At 35.1% G+C, this 21,872-nt stretch overlaps 3 protein-coding genes across 4 annotated transcripts; 2 read left to right on the forward strand and 1 right to left on the reverse strand.

The window, feature by feature from the left end:
- Positions 1-148: 148 nt before the first annotated feature.
- Positions 149-3,936, forward strand: LOC148960353 (uncharacterized). Its single transcript, XM_089113538.1, has 2 exons — positions 149-290; positions 999-3,936. Exons 1-2 carry the CDS (start codon positions 223-225, stop codon positions 2,626-2,628), a joined length of 1,698 nt encoding a protein of 565 aa, XP_088969664.1. The 5' UTR covers positions 149-222; the 3' UTR covers positions 2,629-3,936.
- Positions 3,937-4,032: 96 nt separating this feature from the next.
- LOC135690925 (solute carrier family 35 member H1) lies at positions 4,033-15,148 on the reverse strand. The gene is made up of 10 exons (XM_089113556.1): positions 14,775-15,148; positions 12,415-12,565; positions 11,869-11,932; positions 10,878-10,950; positions 10,050-10,145; positions 9,566-9,638; positions 8,333-8,416; positions 7,579-7,754; positions 7,001-7,124; positions 4,033-4,466 (listed from the first exon to the last, which is right to left on the reverse strand). The coding sequence occupies exons 1-10, from the start codon at positions 14,886-14,888 to the stop codon at positions 4,315-4,317; spliced, it is 1,107 nt and encodes a 368-aa protein (XP_088969682.1). The 5' UTR covers positions 14,889-15,148; the 3' UTR covers positions 4,033-4,314.
- A 205-nt stretch (positions 15,149-15,353) lies between these two features.
- Positions 15,354-21,141, forward strand: LOC135690926 (ectonucleotide pyrophosphatase/phosphodiesterase family member 5-like). 2 transcript variants are annotated; one of them, XM_089113547.1, is made up of 4 exons: positions 15,354-15,570; positions 16,160-16,634; positions 17,600-17,881; positions 18,453-21,141. In XM_089113547.1, exons 1-4 carry the CDS (start codon positions 15,550-15,552, stop codon positions 18,974-18,976), a joined length of 1,302 nt encoding a protein of 433 aa, XP_088969673.1. In that variant the 5' UTR covers positions 15,354-15,549; the 3' UTR covers positions 18,977-21,141. The 2 variants fall into 2 exon arrangements, with proteins under 2 accessions (XP_088969673.1, XP_088969679.1); XM_089113553.1 differs by lacking the exon at positions 15,354-15,570 and adding an exon at positions 15,595-15,668.
- Positions 21,142-21,872: the final 731 nt, after the last annotated feature.

Genomic DNA, 21,872 nt, shown 5'->3' on the forward strand with positions numbered 1-21,872 from the left:
CAAACAATCAAGCAAACATTAAATACAAGAACAGTTCATTAAGCAAACAACATTTTTCTGAATAGAAAGATGCATTCACCTTTTCACTTGTTGTTGAATCGACGTGGTCCAAACTACCAGAAACCTGGAGTCCAAAGCATAGTCGTAGCTCAAAAACATATGTGAGTGGGATGATCCAGGGTCGAAGAAAATTATTTGATACTGTTGGGTTTTCAACTGGAGATGGGATGTTTAACTGGTATTTGTGGCCGACTTCGGAATCGGTTAAATCGGAAGCAAACACGATTATCGTAAGTTTCAACTGTATATTAACAGAGACAGTTATAGGCTTTTCAAAATAAAGATAATATGTCATAATTGCCTTTTCACGATGAGACAAGAACCTGCACATTCCCTTGACGATTTTGTGACAAAAATATCGACCACTCGTGATATTCTGAAGTCAGTTTGAAATTGCTGTTTATTTTAGGCCATTTGAGTTTGATTCATCTTTGTGGAAAGTAAATTCCTTAATTGTTCGTTTTCCAAGAAAGGTGTGAACATGCAGGTCAATTATGAATGACTGGCAATTGACGAGGGACAAGGGAAACGTTGGAAGTCTTGAAAACTTGTTTGAGGGGGGGGGGGGGGATGTTTTCTTCCACAGTCCAACTTAATTACTTCAGGTTAAAAATATATGTTGTTCTTATATGAAATTCCTTTTTTATACTGCAAAAAAGGCGTAAGCAAAATCTTTCGAACACACTTTCTATATTGAGGAAACGACCTTAGAGCGTTGGACGGTAGTCTAATCAAGGACTGATTCTAAAGCCTTTATCTTGAAACCCTACCAACCAACAGTATTCGTAAAACTCTTGGGGGCAGTTATGTCACATAGCTTAAAATAATGAACATCTGTCGAAGTTACTATGATTTGAGTTTCAGCATTGGAAAAGCGATGCAATTCATTTTCTGTAAGTTTTCTTTGAAGGTGTATGCGTATTTTATTATCCTTGCAGTGGACAACATCTTGGTGCTGTTGAAAACCAGGGTTTTGATTCAAGTACCATCAAGCTCAACGGTAAAGATGAAATATCCATAGAAAAGTTTACACCATTGAATAATCAAACCGAAGACAAGTTTGTGCCTCCTTCTGAACACGAGGATGGCATAGGCGATGACGCAAGTACTGTCCAAAATGAAGTGTCGGAAATAGTTCCTTACTCGGTAGCAGAAAATCGGTTTGCCGAGATGGTTGCATCACATGAGGAAACGGACTTGAATTTTGCTCCTAAAAGCCAAGAAGATAATGAATTTGGTGATACAGAAATATATCCATATCCAACACCATCGGAGTTAGAGGAGTCAGTAGAAATTGAAGTCATACTGAGCTCTAATTCTCCACAGAGTGGAGCTAGAAAGTACCAAGCTGGAAAGTATATTGGAGAAGTTGAAGACAGTCTAAAGAGTGTTCAAAAGTCATCGAGAATCATAAAAGTTTTAAATGACGGTATAATTAACACAGATGAAGATTTCAAAACAAAAGAAATTGCTAAACACACGAATAAGATGGAAGACGACAAGAAAGGAAATGTTCATCAAGCAGCAGATATAAATTTTCATAATGAAAATGATCACAGTTCTAGTGACCACATGCTTGAAAAAAATCAAAGCTCAACTCAAGACCCCAAAAGTGAGACAAATTTGTATTCAGGGAAGGATAAAACGAGGACAGAAGAAGTGATAAAGAGGGAACTTGCGAAAGAGGACAAAAAATGCATAGGGGAAAATTATGAAGAAGCATCAGGTGATGGTGAGTCTATCGTTAATGAAGAAGACAACTGTGACAAACACCATGGAGAAGAGAATTGCAGTCTTAATAAAAATGATGACGAAAAGAAAATCGAAAACGACGATGACCAACAGGACAAAGATAACGATGACGACTATGACGACGACGATGACAGCAACGACGATGACACCGACAATGAAAGCGACGACGATGACAACGACGATGATAGCGACGACGATGATAGCGACGACGATGACAACGATGATGATAGCGACGACGATGGAAACGACGATGATAGCGACGACGTTGAAGATGACGATGACGACGACGATGGTGTGGAAAACAACGACGATAACGATGACGATGAGGACGACGGTGTCGATGACAACGACGATGATGTTGATGAAGACGACAATAATGATCACGATGAAGAAGAACATAACTTCAGCGATAATGATGATACTGGAAAAGCAAACGGCTACTTTGGAAACGTGCATGAAAACTGTTCCTATAGTGGAAAAAATAGCACCGATACTCCTAGGAAAGATGACGAAATACTTGGTGGCAATGACTATGACTATGACAAAGAGGAAGAGAATCAATTAGGTCAAGTGGATCACGTCACAATTAATGAAGAAGCGTACTCATCAATAAATGAGAAAAAGAATGGCGATATTGTCGATGTGACGAATAAAGCCATAAGCAGCGACAATGACATGAGTAGGCCGTTATGTAGTTATGTTAGCAATGTAACTGAAACTGAAGTTAGCAGCAGAACTGAAAACGAACGTCAACCAGAGGATGACGAAGCTCAAACGTTTATAAAAAATGACATTCAAGTAACAGTAATTCTGTGAGCTTGAATGCTGACATTAGGGTATGTCCGTTGAATTTAGATATTTTTATTGCTTACATAATAGCTGACAGCCATTGAGGCTGCCACGAGATAACAACAGACTTGAATTTTGATAAGCATAATCCATGCATTTAGAAATTGCACGAATGAAAGGTTATGCGGTAGGGGTTGTGTAGTACGCGATGCTAATCTATCTTAGTAATAACCCAGGGTCAAGCTCAGTAAAAGAACTATGTAATTCTAAAAACCATTCAATGTAGCCGTTGCACTGCTTTAGTTTATGCTTAAGTTAAAATTGATGAATCTAAAAACGCCTCTCGAGGCAACAAATCGATGGCTTAGGACACAAGTGAAATTCTAAGCATTCACTAGCCCCATAAACTAGCGATAAGTGAGTTTATTAAGGTGCTACCACCTGAATCACCGTTGTCACGAGGATGCTGACTGTCAATTTTCAATATTAATACCATCAATATTAATCAATATTAATACCATTACATAAATTTCATCAACAGATTGCATAGCTGATCCTATACATCGAATGAGTATTATAAAATATTTTCATATATGTGCACCTGGTTTCGGTAATTCTTAAAATTATTGAGCAAAGAAAAGTTGCCTTATAGTAAAAACCCCACTAAATAAAAGAAAAATTCTAATAGCCACGGGCTGTGCAATCAGGGGGCACTGGCGTCAAAGGCCTTCGAACTTTGATAAAACATGCAAAAAGTACCCTTCAAAACAAAATCCATCTCCTTTTATTTCTAAAAAGGCTTTTGTGATTAATGAAAAGGACTCTCTGCAACAATGCTTCCTTATAACGATTGCTGTCTTGGCTGATATTGAAAGCTTAGCTTCTGACTCCCTGTCGATTATCAGTTAAAGGCGGGATTTGGTATAGAGGGAGCTTCTTGCATAGTTATGGACGATCAATTTTACTATTTTTATGAAAAAAGGGGTTGATCAACTTTACTACCATCTCTCACATATTTACCTATCATTAAAAATAAGTATAGTCAAGGTGTCCTTAAATTGTCTCAAGCTTTCTTATCTTTAAAATCTCCACACATACATGATAAAAAAGACAACAAAATGCAAAGCAAATTATTTGTGTCTAAAAGGATTCTCTCTAGAGTTAAAGACTTAAAAAAATCATCAAGCAACAGACAGTAATAGTTGTTATGCAACCTATACGTTTCACTACAGTGTCTGTTGTAAAAACGTTCCACTGTGATATACATGCGATTTTATATCAGAAGGTTTTGGTACATTACTTTCATTTTACGTTTATCAGGACAAATATTGATAGCATGAGAAACGTAGAAGTGTTTAATTCCTGTATAAAAAATTCGTATGATTTGATGGAGTGAGACTGAGACGGAATTCGCAAAAAAAACACTAAGTCTTTCAAACCCTTTCAAATTTATTTTATATAGCCCATGAAAACTGACCCCCAATAACATAATATATATTTAGAATATGTATACATATATATTTCCTTTATAGTGCATGTTATTTAAAATTAGCTTTGGCAAAAAATATGTCACAATTACAAAGATAGTTTTCAATTACACAGAACATTCAATAAAAAACTGTCTGTTATCAAATACAATTTTATAGATATTACAAAACTCTATCATTTCACCATATCCTTGTTTCCAAGAAAATAAATTTATAAATTACTTTATTAGCTATAAGTACTCTCAAAAACAACATCATCATCATCGTCTGAAAATTCATCAAAATTGCTTTCTAGCATGGGTAAATACTCAACATTTCTAGAAGATAAGCTGTCATTTCCATTCTTCAAAATATTTCCATCTTCTCCCACTTTAGGCTCTAAAATAGTAAGAAGAGCTGAATATCAAATGAAAGAAGAATAGTTGCAGAAAGAGAAACTACTAAGATATGTGGGTAATGTGATTTGTTGGTTCGTCGAGGATAACCTATTTCTGTAAATCATAAAAATCATGACACCTTGGACGAGAAAAATTTTCAATAAGCTGGATTGTTGGCTTGATATACGTATTGGTGAAAAACAATTTTACAGTGACTAAAAACTGCAAAATGTGTAGTAATCGAAAATATTCCAAATTTTTGAAAATATAAAGATACAGATGAAGAGAAGTAAAAATATAGATAAAGAAGAAAACAAGAATGGAATGAAAGAAAATGTGAGGAGAAGAAAAAGGAAGGAAGGAAGGAAGGAAGGAAGGAAGGAAGGAAGGAAGGAAGGAAGGAAGGAAGGAAGGAAGGAAGGAAGGAAGGAAGGAAGGAAGGAAGGAAGGAAGGAAGGAAGGAAGGAAGGAAGGAAGGAAGGAAGGAAGGAAGGAAGGAAGGAAGGAAGGAAGGAAGGAAGGAAGGGAGGAAGGATGTAAGGGAGATGTAAGGAAGGAAGGAAAGGATGGAATAAGAAGGAAGGAAGGAGGAAAGAAGGAGGGAAGGAAGGATGGACTGGATGGAACAAGAAGGAAGGAAGGAAACAAGGATGGGATGAAGAAGAAAGGAAGTAACGAAAGAAAGAAGGAAAAAAGGGAAAAAGGAAAGAAGAAAGTGAGAAAGTGGAGACAAAGCGAGAAAGAAAGAAGAAAGGGAGAGAAAAATAATTTGAAAAAGAAAAGAAAAAAGAAGAAGAACATCATAAAGTGATAGCTGCTTTTTCTTAATTCTTGCTGATAGCAACTATAAGATCATCAATTTGACACGCTTCGACCTTGATAAAATCTTTAAACAATTTAGAACGGGGCATTCGGTCACCAACCAGAAAAAACGTGATACAATATGTGCACACTAATAAACCTATGAAATCCTATTTGTCAGCCAAGCGTCATCTCTGGGTATATTCGGCTTGGTTAGACTAGTTATATTAGGTATTCTAGCTAAATATGTTAAGTCATTTCTACAGACGGATATCTGATTATAAAACAAATTGGACCTATGATTCACAACAGGGCTAACTATATGAACTCCTTAATTCATTAGAACATTAAAATCGGAATAACCCTTACTGCTGTGTCTCGACATTCAATATTCCTTTTTTAGCTGGCTTAGATTTGCAAAAGCCTAAAATTTGACATGAGCTACCAGGTCAATGTTCTTAGAAGGACCGCAACATTAAGATCAGTATAAATCAAATGAGATACAATCTTATGTGGTCTACCTCATACCGAAGAGTTCAAATACATGGGTAATAAGTGCAAATCTTGTTAACTTTTGAAACAAATCTGATCATTTAAGCAAAAGGTAGGCTGAAATAACTTTGAATTAGAGGTATAAACTTTTCATGTAGACGCTCACAGTAAATTTATCTGTAAACAAATTGCGAAGCGCATCTAGGACATACAAGAATAAACTTTCAAATCTTTTATACCCATAAGGCCCGCTAGAATTAGAAGGTGACTAGCTTTGAAAATAAGCTTAGCCTTAAAAAATAGGCATTTAAAATAGCATTAACAATAACGTTGATTTGACAGGTAAAAATAGTATGATAAGCTCTATACAGCGGAAGTCATAAAGAGAGAGAGTGTTGAGTGCCAAATACTAAGAAAGTGAAATGATTTGTTGTGATGCTGTATTTGATGTTTTCAAAGATTATTTTCAAACAGGATGTAGATAATAAGAGCGTACAAAGAAAAAATGGCATAAAAAATAAAATTGTTTCGATATGAAAATAGTTTATGATAAGCTGCATACAGCGGAATAATAAGGACAGAGAAGAGTGACAAATATTAAGCAAGGGAAATATTTTGATGTGATGCTTTATTTGATATTTTCAAGGTTTATTTTCAAAGAGAATGTATACATTTTAGATCAATACATATCGAAACTAAAACAAAAGGTAAGAAATAAAGAACAGCATTCTTGTGCGCGTGCTGTGGCCAATTTGGCTTAAGTTATTTTTGGATTCGCTGTACTTATGCATGTCAAATGCCTTTAATGTTAGGGAGAGGCCCAGAGCCCTACAGCAAAGCCCTAACACGGGAAAAGAGGCAAGGAAAGAGAAGGCGTTTGTTTATTTTAGTCTGAATCAAGGCAGGGTATAAGGAGGAGCAGAAGGTCACGGGTTTTGAAGTTAAAAGCCCTAAAAAGGAGAAATTTGGCAAAGTTCTTGGACTGAATTGGTGAATTTACCGAGGAGACTTTGGAAGATTGTGCAGAGGAAGAGGTTTTGGTTTTTTCGAAACATCTTTTGGACCAGAGATGAGATTTTATGTTGAAATGTTATGTTAAAATTTTGCTAATGAAGTTCATGGAAACATAAACAACAAATCATAGGGGACCAGTACCAACAATATTTATAAAATGTTACGGTCCAGACCCTTTCAACCACAACTGAAAATGGATAATGAAAGAATATAAAAAGGACAACCTACCTTTAAGAGCTTTGAAATAAACATGTACACCAATACCCGACATACAGATAACTAATCCAATGAAATTCAATACATTTAGCTGATCGCCTCCAAATTCGGTTGCAATCGTCAAAGTACAAATTTCCTTCAATGAAAAAGAGTTTATCTATATGCCTTTGGTGGAGTTTAAATATAAGATTTTTTATCAGTATCAAAAGAAAAAACATGATGATTTTAGGGTGAAAACTTGAATACTTGAAAGATAAAACCACAGGGAAGGAAAGACAAGTAAACGCATTAACACTGGATATAAATATAAAGTAATGACCAGGAAGACCTGAAGTTAGTATGACTATCATAATGCAAATATCAAATAACCAATGAAGTTATCAAGACCTAAATTAACCGATTATGTAAATTCACAGGAAACCCAGTCCTCCGAAAAATATTATGGACGAAAGCTGGAACATCGACCTTGTTGAATCATAGGAATCACGTGTTTTCATAGTATAATTAAAAGCATACCATTATTATTATTAATACGATCAACAAATTATAAAATGTGTATAGTAAACTCAATAAACATTAATAGTTGGCACCTTAAAGATCCCAGCAATAGCAAGAGCAAGGCCAGATGTATTTGACACCAATAGATACTCTGAGACACTCAGCATAAATGCAAGGCAAGCGCCTAGAAACACTTTTAATAATGATATTCCAGCAATATGCCATGATGGCGCCCGCCATAGTTGCTTTGAAACTGCGATGCTTGGACCTGATAAATACGATGGAGATTTAACGCAAATCAGAGAGAAACATAAAGAAAATGTACTGCTGATTTGTTCAGCAGCCCATGTCCCTTTGCAAACACAACCATGTTTTAAATGAATTAATGAAAATATGATAGTAGCAGCTTGTTTCTAGCTTCCAAGAAAACGACTTGAAAGGACATGCTATCATTATACGGTGAATGTGACAAAGGGGGTAGTACACAAGTGTTATCTCAGAAAAATACAAAGCCTAAGCCTTCACCTGAAACGCGAAAACCCTTCGCTCAAAAGCAATTCAAAAAGCTATCACAAATTTTAGAGACAGTATAAAAAACGCAATAGCAACATTACAGTTTAAAAAGTAAACAGTTCAAAAGGTATATATATACGCTAAATCGTGATTTTTGTTCTGTAGTACTAATTATGAACCTGATACTAATTACATGAAATTGCATCGCAGAGATTTCGAATACCGGTTTAGTCAAGGGCCAAAACTACGTGAAAATACAGCGAAATCAGCGATAACAGGTTCAAGCAATGCTAAAGATAGAAGTTATTTAGATATAGTATAGTAGTTGCTCACCTTCTATAACAAAGAACAAAGGAAGAAGGCTTAGTGCCATTACTGGTTGTAGATGGAAAATTGTGTCAATGGGACTGTGTAGGCCTACAAAAGAAAACATAGACCAGCGATATGCAGTACGCCTCGATCAAGAGCAATTATGTTAAGAAAAAAAGCAAAAAAAGATTTATGACGAGGTTACTTAAACTCAATGAGCGAAACATTCTAAACTGCTATGTTAAACATTGGTGAAAAGTAAATGAGTCAATCAAATCTTCTTTTAGGGTTTATTCGAAAATATCTGTTAGCCATGCTTAAATATAAGCCAATATTTGGCACTGCAAGTAGCTATCAAACAGAAATGCTCCTTTTTTACAACCTTGATTACTTTTCATCGGAAGTTCTACTCTTAAACTTCATTTGAATTGAAAGAATGCGATTTAAACAGTTATTTGTCGTGAGCAAAAATACTGATTTAGCTTGCATAAACCAGGTCTTGAAATGCTCTTAGTCTACAGTAGTCTACAGTAGCTCTTAGGTCTACTTTTAAACTTCATTTGAATTGAAAGAATGCGATTTAAACAGTTATTTGTCGTGAGCAAAAATACTGATTTAGCTTGCATAAACTAGGCCTTGAAATGCTCTTAGTCTACAGTAGTTTTAAAATGATAGTCAGCTCTATTCATTATTGCTTGATAGTATAAGTCGTCATATAAAAGCAAACAGGGATTAGTAGGAGCATTCTTATTGCAAGATTTAACAGGATTTTGAAAAATCTCAACCTTGGCTTTTTATCTTTAAAATGCTCAGGAGACTCATTGAATATGTAAGATTATAGGAACCTTGAAATAATATTGATCTTAGATTATATTTTCAGCAACAATTGGTTATTCAAGAGCTTCATTAAAAGTTTGAAACGATCCCTCTTTCACTTCAAACTTTATCAAAGAAACCACAGTGGACAAAATAACAGCAGGTGTACAGTTTAACTACACTAAAAAACCTTTTTTGAATCTATTGACTGATATTCAGTTTTCTTGTTGTTCTTGTTCTAAAAATAGTGCAATATTATTAGTAGAGTAAATAATATATTATGGGACCTTAGAAATGTCATAATCACAGAATATACTACCATCCACAGTGTCAAAATCAAATCAATGGACCACAAAGGACAGTTATATTGCTATGACAAGTGGCAACAATGCACAGAAAACTTAAACTGCATTTGTTCTTGTATGTCTGGTAAAGACATACCTAAAGCTTCTTTTTGCATTAAGAGCTGCACTGTTGTCCATCTGATGCCACTAACTGCAGAAGCTGTCAGTGCCTGATGAAGCAAACAAATACATATACTAATATAAGAAAACATTATTCACTATTAAGGTTATTTGACAGACAATTATCTTCAAAATATAAACAACATCTTCCAAAAAATGTTCTTGAGATTTCAATAGCTGAGTTGTTTGCATCAATTAAACTTGCTCTTCTACTGGGCAGCAAAATTAATCCACATAAGTCAAATACGACTGAAGTGAACTAAATTTTCATTACTATGAAAGGTTAACAAAGTTGATAATCTATTAGATAATACTTCACAGATCAAAAAAAAATATATATTGGTTTTTATGCATTTTCAATTATTTTCTTTTGATAGTCAATGTGAATAATAATTAAAATTGGAAAAATAATGAAACATCAATTCTGGTAGAGAGAAAAACTGAAAAGTTGAAAAACTTACAATAAAAAATCCAAATGCATTGAATTGTGTTGATTCATAAGTAAACATAAGAAGTCCACCAGCAATAAGGCCCACCACAATGATCAATGCTGGACGCTTGAAAAGAAGGCAAAAATCATTGGAAGCAGGTATGTAGATAAACATCCCAGTAGCCTTGACAATAAACATATAATTATAATTGAACAGGGCTGTCACTAGCTATCATGCTCAAAGGGGGGTGTTCAGTTCCTATAACTCCTTGCTTTTGCAACAGAATTTTTTTCCAAGGGAGTGCCACACCCCAACGCTCCTCCATAAAAAATATATTCTCTACTGAGGTTGAAGAAATGTTAATCTAAAATCTTGGACACAGATTTTGAGACAAACCTCTAACAATAGAAATAGGAATTGGGATGAACAAGGAGGAAAGGTCCCCCACGTTTTAAAAACAGAGGTCAATGCAGCACATGGAGTTGCCCTTTTATTTCTTCTAGATGCTCCTTCCACATGCTGGGTGCTAGGTATCATGCATTTATAGTTCAACATCTATCCCCTCTATCCATTCAAAGTTAGTGCACCATGTTCTATTATAGCAGAGATGTCAACAAATAACCGGGGGAAGGAGATGCAAAATCTGAAATACAACATAAACAATAGATGCAAAAACATTGTGTACAACATAAATTTGCCATAATAATTTTAGGATACAATTCAAAATTAAAAGTTTGACAACACATAAACATAATAAAAGTCAACCACCAGATAGAATGGATTTAAAAGGATAGACAATACATGAAACTATCCTATTTTCATTATCCTACTACAAAAATATAAATAAAATTTAAATACCATTTTTTCCAGCTTGAAAAGCAATGAGAAAAACAGGATAAAAATGATAGATGAAGATTTTGACATTGTGTACCTTGAAACAAACATAAGTAAAATCAATGTTTTAATGTTGAGGGTTGGAAAACTAAAGAATACAAAGAATCATTTTTTTATTCTATTATATGGCATAAATGGGCATATCCGCAATAGTTGTGGATCTTCAGCTCTAAAATTTAAATCTATTTTACAACTTAAAGCAATTACATGAAACTAAAAGAATATTGTAAAGTCAAATTCAATAAGTTATAGCCAAGATTCTTTGATAAATTACAAAGATCTGGTAGAAAACATTTGCATCTATTTTCAAATAATAAATTATCTTTCATTTCTAGCCATCTAGGAAGCCTCTAGAAACCAAACCTACATGTGGCCCACTTTGACCTTATGACAAAAATCCTTGTAGTTCAGTTTTGTAGTTAAATTTTGTTGTTCAAATTGTTTAACCTATAAAAATCTTAATGGAATGCAAATGAGAAAAAAGAATGAAACATAAAATTCAATCTAGACAAAAAATAAAGATTATTTATAAATTGATTGAGTTCTGCTGCAAGACTTTTTTGCAGCACAACTAAACTATGTAAGCAAAATAATTTCAGCAACTATGTCAAGTTCTAATTAGAGAATAAACTAATGCTATTTGACTTGTAAAAATAAACATTTCAATATTATAGGGAAGAAAGTATTCTAGGAAGGCTAAAAACCAATAATCAGATCTTTGACTCATGCATCAATCAGTGACTCACATCATTGGTGCCATGCTTTTGTTGAAGCATCAAATGACTATCACAGTATGAATAGTTCATGAAAGCTAGTTGATTCTTTGCTACCTTTTTCCTGACTGAAAGCAATCCTAGTACTCAAGCTACAGCTTTAAGAAAAACTGACTCGGAGTACAACAAGACTAATCTGGAAAATATAATTGGGAACTGCAATGTAAATTTAGAATACTCACAAAGAAACAGTGATGAACATAAAACTCCAGTTTGACAAGCCAATGTCTAGGGAGCTTGCTATAGCTATAAATAATGAAGAATAACTGTAGACAAAAACAGAGTACCACATTTTTGCATCTTTTACTTACAGCTAACATCTTTCATGATGTGAACTTTAATTAGATCAGTATAATACAATAATCTTAATGAAAGCAAAATTGATAAAATTTTTGCATGTTTCATTAATACAGTCAAATAACCAACAATTTGGATCCTTTGTGTTTCAGTTAAGGAAAGTAAGTCTATTTACCTCTCTGATAATTATTTGCATCTGTAAAAGGGCTATGAATTCAATAAAGTTTTTTGTAAGGTTTAAAGTTTCATTCTGGATTGAAATTGTACTTTTTCCTTTTTGTTTATAAATAGTTGGTATAAATTAGTTCTACATAATTATCTATGCATATTAACTGCTGTTTGAACCAACTTTAAAGAAGATATTATTATTATTATCATCTCCATCACCTGAAGGAAAAATAGAAACTAACCAAAAGATCAAAAATTCAAACCTGGAGGGAAAATTTTCCTAATGTAGTCATGCCAGCCAATAACAGTCCTTTTCTTCTTCCAAAGTACTATTGATGCATACCGAAAAAGTGATGCCAAGATGAAAACCACAAGGTAATGCACAACAGATATAAACAGTGGAAACTTGAAGGACTAAGAGAAAAAAATGGATAGCTAAAGATTGACATTTATTGAAGTTGTTAAAATTTTCACACAAGATTGTGTAGTATGTCGAGAAATTGTTCAAGGTCTTATATATTTTTCAAGACCTAGTACCTGCAGACATCTCCAGTTTGTAGACATTCTATTAAAGCAAACTGATTTTTTCTGTTAAGCACAGTAACAAATACACAAATCCATTCCAAAATGTAACATGTTATCCTTTCAAATCCTTATCAAAAAGTTAAGGTATTATTCACCAGGTTCCTGTCAACTCCTTATGTATGTCTCCCTCTTATCCAGAGCAAAATTTTAGAAATATTTCTCAGAACAGTTAATAAATACACAAACAAGCAGGGGTAGGTAAGTGCAAAACTTTATTCTCAAAAACACAGACTTCAAAAAGACATTCTTCATTGACAATTATTTTTTTTAATTCAAAGAACTCGCCCCCAAAAAACCTTCTATGCAGTAAGCACCACAAACCAATACCTTCTTATGTCTTTACAAATATTTGAAAAGTTTTATGACAAACATTTTACTGTAACCAGAAAGAAATGGATCTTGAATTCACTTTAAAAGAACTTTAAAATTCACTGAAATATCATGATCAACCTAAACAATTTGTTATTCTTTTCATCAGCAATAACTTTTAATAACTTGTGATTTCTAGTCTTTTACACCCTTTTTCAGTTCTTAAATATTGTAGTTTCCTTTCAGTATGGAAAATTTTATGAAAATACTGCAACATCTATCACTATAAATTGCGGCTTTATATTCTATATGCTTTTTTGCAATCCTGAGCTGGATAAGTCATTTTTGATTCAAGAAACATGCATTTTCAAAAAAGGCTCAGTTTGGATGGAAAAAACTATTATTTTGGCAGTACAGAAAATGGCTTTGAGAAAAGTAAACATTTTATAACATATTGGTTAAAAGCTTTTTTGTCTGACACTCCTCGGAGCATAAAACGTCAGAATAAGGGTCCAAATGATGAAAAATATATATCCACTTGTGGATTGAAGCAGACCACAATCAGTGCAAGCACAATCAGTGCTACGTGCCTAGAGAAAAATTACCACTGGAGTCAAAGAGATAAAACAAATTTCTTCTGTCTAACACAATGGCGGCTTTTTTTTCTTATGTAGATGGATTCAAAAAATGCTAGAAGGAAAGATGACCAGACTCTGCCAATTATCTGAAAAATGTTATCATTCTAGAGTTTTGCACAATATGGGTTCTCTAAAAGATGTTGACTGATGGCAGAATAATTTGTTTTAATGGTGTTTCTAGACCTACAAGATCAAGGAGGCTGTTCTCTTTAAGGGGCAGTTTTGTTTCTTATGTTGGAAGGAACATGTTGTTTTATCACACCCCCCCAATCTTTGGGTAGCCAGAATCACACTGGTACAAAGATTCATAAACAGCAGAACTCTCTTTTGGGTGGTAGGAATGCAATCCTTTTGAATGGATGGAAGGGCTCTCCTAGGATTGACAGCAAAGAAATATTTTGTGAGAAATATTTAATCTGACTGTCAAATTGCAAGGAAGTGTTATGGTAGTTTAAGAAAAACTCAGCACTGTTGTAGACCAAACTTCTGAAAAGCCAAAAACAAGTGCTCTTCTCCTAAGCATAAGACAAAATGACATCTTCTGGACAGCTGTTGTTTAGAAAGATCAGTTTTAGTTTTTCTAGTTCAACGTTAAGTTTAGATTTTGAGCAGATCATTGTGTCCTATGTACTAAAGTTTTGACAAGGTTGACCTTGCGTTGTTTTGGGAAAATGAATTCCATCGTATGTAAAAGTTGGCTTGTGATATACACTGGTGAGAAATCCAGTGGTAGACTCTTCAACCAAAACATCTAAAAATGGCAAGACTCGTTTTCTTCTTTTTCAAAAGTAACTATATTAGAAAAAATGGTCAACTGAACTGGAACAGCTAATATTCATACATTTTATAAAAATGTAGGTGACAGGTTTGCAATAAATTTTTTTGAATTTTAAGTGGAAACCAAGTATCTCCCAAAGACATTTGATCAGACATTTTAATTCTGAAATGGTTCACATCACACGATGACCAGAAAACACCCCGGGCTGAACTCGATATATGTGTTTCTTAAAAAACAAATGCGTGTTTATCTTTAATTTCGAATGTTGAATTAAACACACTCAATGAAAGTTGGTAGAAATCCTAGTCCTTACCTTCATCATCCATTTGTTGTAAAACGTGAGCGATATCGAGAACGTGTAATAAAATATCACTAACGCTGACGTGCGTAGGAAATTAATCAAAGAATTGACAGTTAGTTGCTGCATTGCTTTTACTGCTCACGTTCTTAGAAGGCCAATGCCATTGATAAATCGTTCCACATTATGGCAATTCATTGGTTCCTTACGCTATGCTAGATTATGTACCATTCTACTTCAAGTCCGCCATTAGGCCAATGCCTCGTTGCATTTTGTTTATTTCATAATGCGCGCACTGGGCACAGAAAACAAAAAAGTGCGCAACTTCATGGCGGCCCCGACACGTGCGCAGTCCCCTGGCACGGAGACAGCTTGGCTTTGATAGTTCAAACTCAAACACAAAGCTACCCCTGAATCCCCGCTTCTTCAAAATCAAGACATTATTTTATGCAAACAACTGCTGAATACTTTGCACCAAAATCAAGCTGACTACTTTCTTCAAAGATACCAAACTATGTCTACAAGCCCCTAGATCCGAAAGTCCTTCGTTTGTGGAGTTTCGAAAATTGATTTATTTGTTGAAATACTGGAAAAATCGCTAGGGCTCTATGGAAAATAAACTGAAGAATTTCGATGCTGATGCTAAACCTTGCTCTAAATCTTGCCAATCTTTTGTACTTTTCCAAGTCTCTTAGGTGGCCGTGGGTATCCACATTCATGGTTGATTGATCAAAAGAATCTTCAAATTACTGGCTACTCACCCAAACAACTGTTGGATGCTTTAGCAGGTATGGAAGCGGGAAAGATTTCTGTAAGTCTTTTGCATTTATAATCTACATATTCTAGTGCCATTAACCGTTAACACAAATACAAATAATGGGCTTAAAATAATTTTGCAGCTCTTCAAAGGTATAAGACGCATTCTACCTGCATGATCTTTCAAATTTCTGTAGATGTTATAGCAAAATTAACAATGACAACATTCAATTGACGATAGTATTAATTTCCTAGTTATAACTTTTTTCTTAGGACCTGTCTGTTTGTATAGAAATTATTAGATATTTTAAATGAAATCAGAAACTTGGATGTCAGAGAAAAAACAACTAAGTACCTTTTTGCATCGAATTGCAAAGTTTGTAAAAGCAACTTGTTATCGATACGTGAGAAACTTGTGCTAATGCGAGTGGCTTTTTATCGAGCACATTCCAAGCTTATGTCAAATGTTTCTCCAGCTTATATGCGAACACATTATATCATCCTCGAAAACAACGAAACAATGTGTGGATATGTGGATATAGTTGAAATAAAGAAAAAATTTAGACTGTGAAAGATCAACTTCCTAATACCAGTTTTCTTAAGCTGATTCTATACAGTTAATGTATTTCAACTAAAATTTCTAGAGCAAACAGCGAACATCGTTACAAGTCACCATAACATGGACATTGCTTTGCACCAGTGCCATTTGCTTGGCAGCTCGGAATGAGACAAGGCAACGAGTAATATTAATATCAGTCGATGGTTTTCGTTGGGACTATAAAAATTATGAAGGTTATAATATGACCAATTTGCATACAATGATAGAAAATGGAGTTACAGTCGACTATGTGAAGAACGTTTTTCCAACAAATACGTATCCAAACCATCAAAGCATAGTTACTGGACTTTACCCGGAAAATCATGGGATTATTGATAATAGGATGTTTGATCCAACCAATGGAACAATTTTTGAACCAGGAGTAAAAGATGAGCGGTGGTGGAACAAAGCAGAACCATTGTGGATTACAAATCAGAAGCAAGGGTTTTTAAGTGGTGTTGGCTACTGGCCTGGATATGAAGTCACATGGAATGGAACACGTGCAAACCTCACATTCGAGGGTAGGTGAAAACCTTACATTCGTATTCATTTTAGTCTAGTGAAACCTGTGAAGGGCAGTTATTAAGTGTAAGTTTGAATATTAGCAGACCCACCGAGAAGGGGGAACAAGGGGGCAATTACCCATGGGCTCGTAAGCAAACAGGAGCCCGCTGGTAATTTAAATGTCTCTATTTGAAATATGACTGTAAACAATAATGGTAATAGCATTCGAAAAGTCTTACAATGCTTTACGAATTTAAGTGGAAAGTAAGTAAAGAAATTTTGCAAATTTTCAATCCATACTAAGCACATTTAAAGATTATTTTTTTAGGTAGGATGGAGCCCAAGCATTCTGCCTGCACCTGGGCCCGGCATGGCTCTAAGCGGCCCTGAATTTTAGTATAAGAAACTTCTCTGGTCAAATATTCCCCTACTACAGAAGCAGTTTTTGTATTGTGGGTACTTTTGAAAATTTGCATTAGATACCAAATTGATGTGGAAAAGAAAAAGACATTCCATGATACCTATTCCATGAGCTGCTACCTTTTTGATTGATAAAAAGAACTTTAATTGAATTTTTGAACCTCTCCTTTAAGTCTGAAATAAATATAACGATACTTCAACGCTTTTCTGACAAGGTTGCTCCCTCGCCTATGTGTATTAGTTTAGCTTTTGAAGTCAGCCCTGACATAATTACTGACACCACTAGTTGCTATCAGTCATTGGTTTGAATAAATTTGAAATAAGTCTGGCTATCGGAGAAAAATATTGAACTCTTTTTTAAAACTCTCTCAAGTAGCTAGGTGAGCGGTAATGAGGAACGCAGTAATGCAAGCTGACATAACATATAAGCTAAATCAGCTTGATTAATTTTAACTGTAATATCGTAATTTTGCCTTAGTTCTGAGTCATAATAACCGTCATAGTGAATCATCTAGCATATTATGACGAATCTTGTTAACATTCTGTGCCTTATCAAATTCAGGCTCACCTCCCTACGTAAAGGATAACAAAAAATCATTGAACTTCAATAAAAGAGTTGACACGGCTGTCAAGTGGCTTGAGAAATGCAAAAATGTCACATTTGTTGCGCTGTACTTTGAAGAACCAGATGCCACAACACATGATCACGGAGCCGATTCGAATAAGACAAAAGTAAAAGACCTGTTCAAAACTGCTTTATCGAATGTTGACCTTGCCATTGGACATTTGATAGAGAAGCTGAACAGCTCATATCTCCTTAATGAAACAAACATAATCATAATTGGTAAGCATGCTAGCCTAGTTTCTCTCATAGAGATGTCGCTTGTTTGATTGTTTCCGCTACAGTAACACACTTAGGAAAGTAGGAAAGATCAAGGGCAACACGAGATAAATCGGAAACAACATCCGGAATCAAGTCTGGTTCCAATTCAATTACAATTTCATACCACGCAGTTGTATTCGCTATCTAAAACCAAGGATTAATTGATTTGGTTGTATCGTATAAATTCAAATGTTCTGGGGCGTTTTCTTAAGAATAAACGGATCATATGGTAAACTAGACCCACCAAGTTTAATGGGTTGCATGTTACGATTAGCAGCGCAAAAACAGGGATGTTTGGAAGAGTAAACAAAAGTTTGCAGTGGCCTCTAACATGAGATTATTTACAAAATAACAAAGCTAGAAGTAGTTATCTCAAGTGCACTAAGACCTAGATTACGTCCTGCTTTGGACTGTGGTTTGTATTACAAGCATAATAACTCCTCTAGTACTACTAATTTTTATTATATCTTCTCTAGTACTTTTTCCAGCTATGTCATATTCATGCTGTAGTAATTATTTATTTTCTCTTGAGGTGACCATGGCTCAATGAATACATCCCATGAAAAAGTCATCGACATAGACAAGTATGTTGACAGTGTGAAGACAATGCGGTATTTAGCAGGCTTTACGTATGCATCGGTATGGCCAAAGGCCGGAAAACTAATGGAAATATATAACAAGCTAAAAGGCAAGAATCCGCATTTGAAAGTTTATTTGCGGAAAGAGATTCCAGAGGTGTTCCACATTAAGAAATGCAATCGAACTGCTCCACTTATCTTGATGCCCGACCCGGGTTGGATCATTAGTGCCAAAAAAGAAAAGGTACCATACCTTAAAGAGGACTTTTGTCGCGGTGAACACGGATATACAAACATGTGTCGAAAAATGAACCCTGGTTTTTTAGCATTTGGTCCGGCTTTCAAGAAGAAGTTCGAGAAGGAATCAATAGAAAGTGTGGATATTTATGAACTTATCTGTCGCATACTTGGTATAAAGCCAAACAAAAACGACGGGAAACTAGAAAGAACTAAAGATTTTCTTGTGAAGGACTTGTAAATACCAAAATACAAATACTTGATCTGACATGAGAACACACGCTTTGTATATCCTTTTAATTTTTCTATCAGAACAAGAATCGATTTTTGTATTTTTTTGTCTAAACTTAAGATCTTACTTCAAAATCCCATCTCAAAACAACCAATGATGAGATCCAGTGACGGATAGTTTCCTTGAGCTTTGAAAGCCTTCCTCGGTAAAACAATGAAAATATGGAGACGTTTGGGTGTGTCACATAAGTTTCTCTTCTTTTCATCTCTCCTCAGGTTCTTTGACCGTGAGACCGCGATGTTCAGCATCATAGTAAAACAGGGTCGTGAAGATGGGATTTTTGTTTATCGCAGCTTTAAAATTTGCTCTACTTATCGAATTTTCATTAAAACGTGTTTGCATAACGAAGATCCAGTCGGAAAATTAATCCCTAAACAGAAGTACCGACCGTACCGTAGAGCAGTACTTCTGGATCGCCAATTTAGACATAACCTTCTTGCGGAATATTAGCCATAACTGATTTACGTGTTTTTGTTGTTGTTAATTCTCGTCGCGTTGCATTGTTATTTATTAACTACATTTGATCGATTTTTTGCCACAAAAATTCCATCGGAGTCCGTCGAGCAGCCTGCTATCGTGGCCTTTCCTCTTTTGACACAATAATAGTTCATCTTTTGGATCGCCAATTTAGACATAACCTTCTTGCGGAATATTAGCCATAACTGATTTACGTGTTTTTGTTGTTGTTAATTCTCGTCGCGTTGCATTGTTATTTATTAACTACATTTGATCGATTTTTTGCCACAAAAATTCCATCGGAGTCCGTCGAGCAGCCTGCTATCGTGGCCTTTCCTCTTTTGACACAATAATAGTTCATCTTTTGGATCGCCAATTTAGACATAACCTTCTTGCGGAATATTAGCCATAACTGATTTACGTGTTTTTGTTGTTGTTAATTCTCGTCGCGTTGCATTGTTATTTATTAACTACATTTGATCGATTTTTTGCCACAAAAATTCCATCGGAGTCCGTCGAGCAGCCTGCTATCGTGGCCTTTCCTCTTTTGACACAATAATAGTTCATCTTTTGGATCGCCAATTTAGACATAACCTTCTTGCGGAATATTAGCCATAACTGATTTACGTGTTTTTGTTGTTGTTAATTCTCGTCGCGTTGCATTGTTATTTATTAACTACATTTGATCGATTTTTTGCCACAAAAATTCCATCGGAGTCCGTCGAGCAGCCTGCTATCGTGGCCTTTCCTCTTTTGACACAATAATAGTTCATCTTTTGGATCGCCAATTTAGACATAACCTTCTTGCGGAATATTAGCCATAACTGATTTACGTGTTTTTGTTGTTGTTAATTCTCGTCGCGTTGCATTGTTATTTATTAACTACATTTGATCGATTTTTTGCCACAAAAATTCCATCGGAGTCCGTCGAGCAGCCTGCTATCGTGGCCTTTCCTCTTTTGACACAATAATAGTTCATCTTTTGGATCGCCAATTTAGACATAACCTTCTTGCGGAATATTAGCCATAACTGATTTACGTGTTTTTGTTGTTGTTAATTCTCGTCGCGTTGCATTGTTATTTATTAACTACATTTGATCGATTTTTTGCCACAAAAATTCCATCGGAGTCCGTCGAGCAGCCTGCTATCGTGGCCTTTCCTCTTTTGACACAATAATAGTTCATCTTTTGGATCGCCAAATTAGACATATTATTCTTAACAAGCCTGGTAATAAAAGTTCCCCTGTTTTGTCAATTTTGTCTAGAGCAGTGCAGCTTGTAAATCAATACTAGGCTGGATATTTTCAAAAATAATAATACTAAAAATAAAATCTGCCTACTTGAATCAATCATTAGCGTTTAAGTCAATTGCCTTTTTACTTGGAATATTGTAAAGATCAAGCAAACGCATCATTATGTGGCGAAGCCACTCAAACTACAACAGAAATGCTAGTGAATGAAAAGGCAATTTTCGAATAACATCAATCATACACCATCGAAAAGCTATTTACAATACAATATCAAATGCACAACTAAGTCAGTCTTCTTCTACACGAATGCAAAAGAAAGAGAGGAATCTTCTCTTCCATTTACTTTTAGATTTTTTCAGTTTCTCTTCCTTAATCTTCACTTCCTCTTCTAAAGAAGCACCTTCCTCTTTCAAGCCTGCAATCATGCGACCTTGCATCTCCAAAGCACGGGACATCTCTGCATTAACATGTTTTTTCTTTGCAAGCTCTTCGTAGACATTGACAAATTCTTTGTCGTTCTTCAGCTTATTCTTCAGAATTTTCTCACGACTTTTTGCCAAGTGCCCCATGATCAAGCTCTTTTTGTCTTTTGCTGAATGCAAGGCCATCTTAAGACGGGCAAGACGAACCTGCTTGGCGTTCAGCTCTTCCTTGAAACTTTTCCTCTGCTCAACAAGTTGGGCTTGTAAGCATTCAAAATTTTCTGAGCTTTGCCTATTCGTTTGATGAAAGAAGAGCAACTTGCCAGCGTAGGTCTCATTGGCCTGGGTCAACCCAATTTTGAAAAGCTCCAGGTTCATTGCCTCTTTGTTCAACTGAGATTTTGCTTGGTTGAGGTCAAAATCAGCCATTTCCATGTCAAACTGAGCTCCTCTAACCCTATCGTTGGATATGAGAACTTGGCGTCTCAGCTCATCCATCATGTTGCTGTAGTCGTTCTAAAATGGAAGTAAATATTTATTGGCTAGCTGAAGTGAGTTTTTGTCATCAAATACATGAAAACGATCTTTATTATATTGATATACTATGATAAACAAGAAAATTATATTCAAGGAAAGTAAGGTCGATCTGATCTGAATAAATTACAAAAACTTACGTCCACCATCTTTGAGTAGAAGCTCAGTTTCTCATTCTGCACT

Source organism: Rhopilema esculentum, chromosome 4, assembly GCF_057945365.1.
Source record: "Rhopilema esculentum isolate cy_ngs chromosome 4, ASM5794536v1, whole genome shotgun sequence".
NCBI classification, from domain to species: Eukaryota; Metazoa; Cnidaria; class Scyphozoa; order Rhizostomeae; family Rhizostomatidae; genus Rhopilema; species Rhopilema esculentum.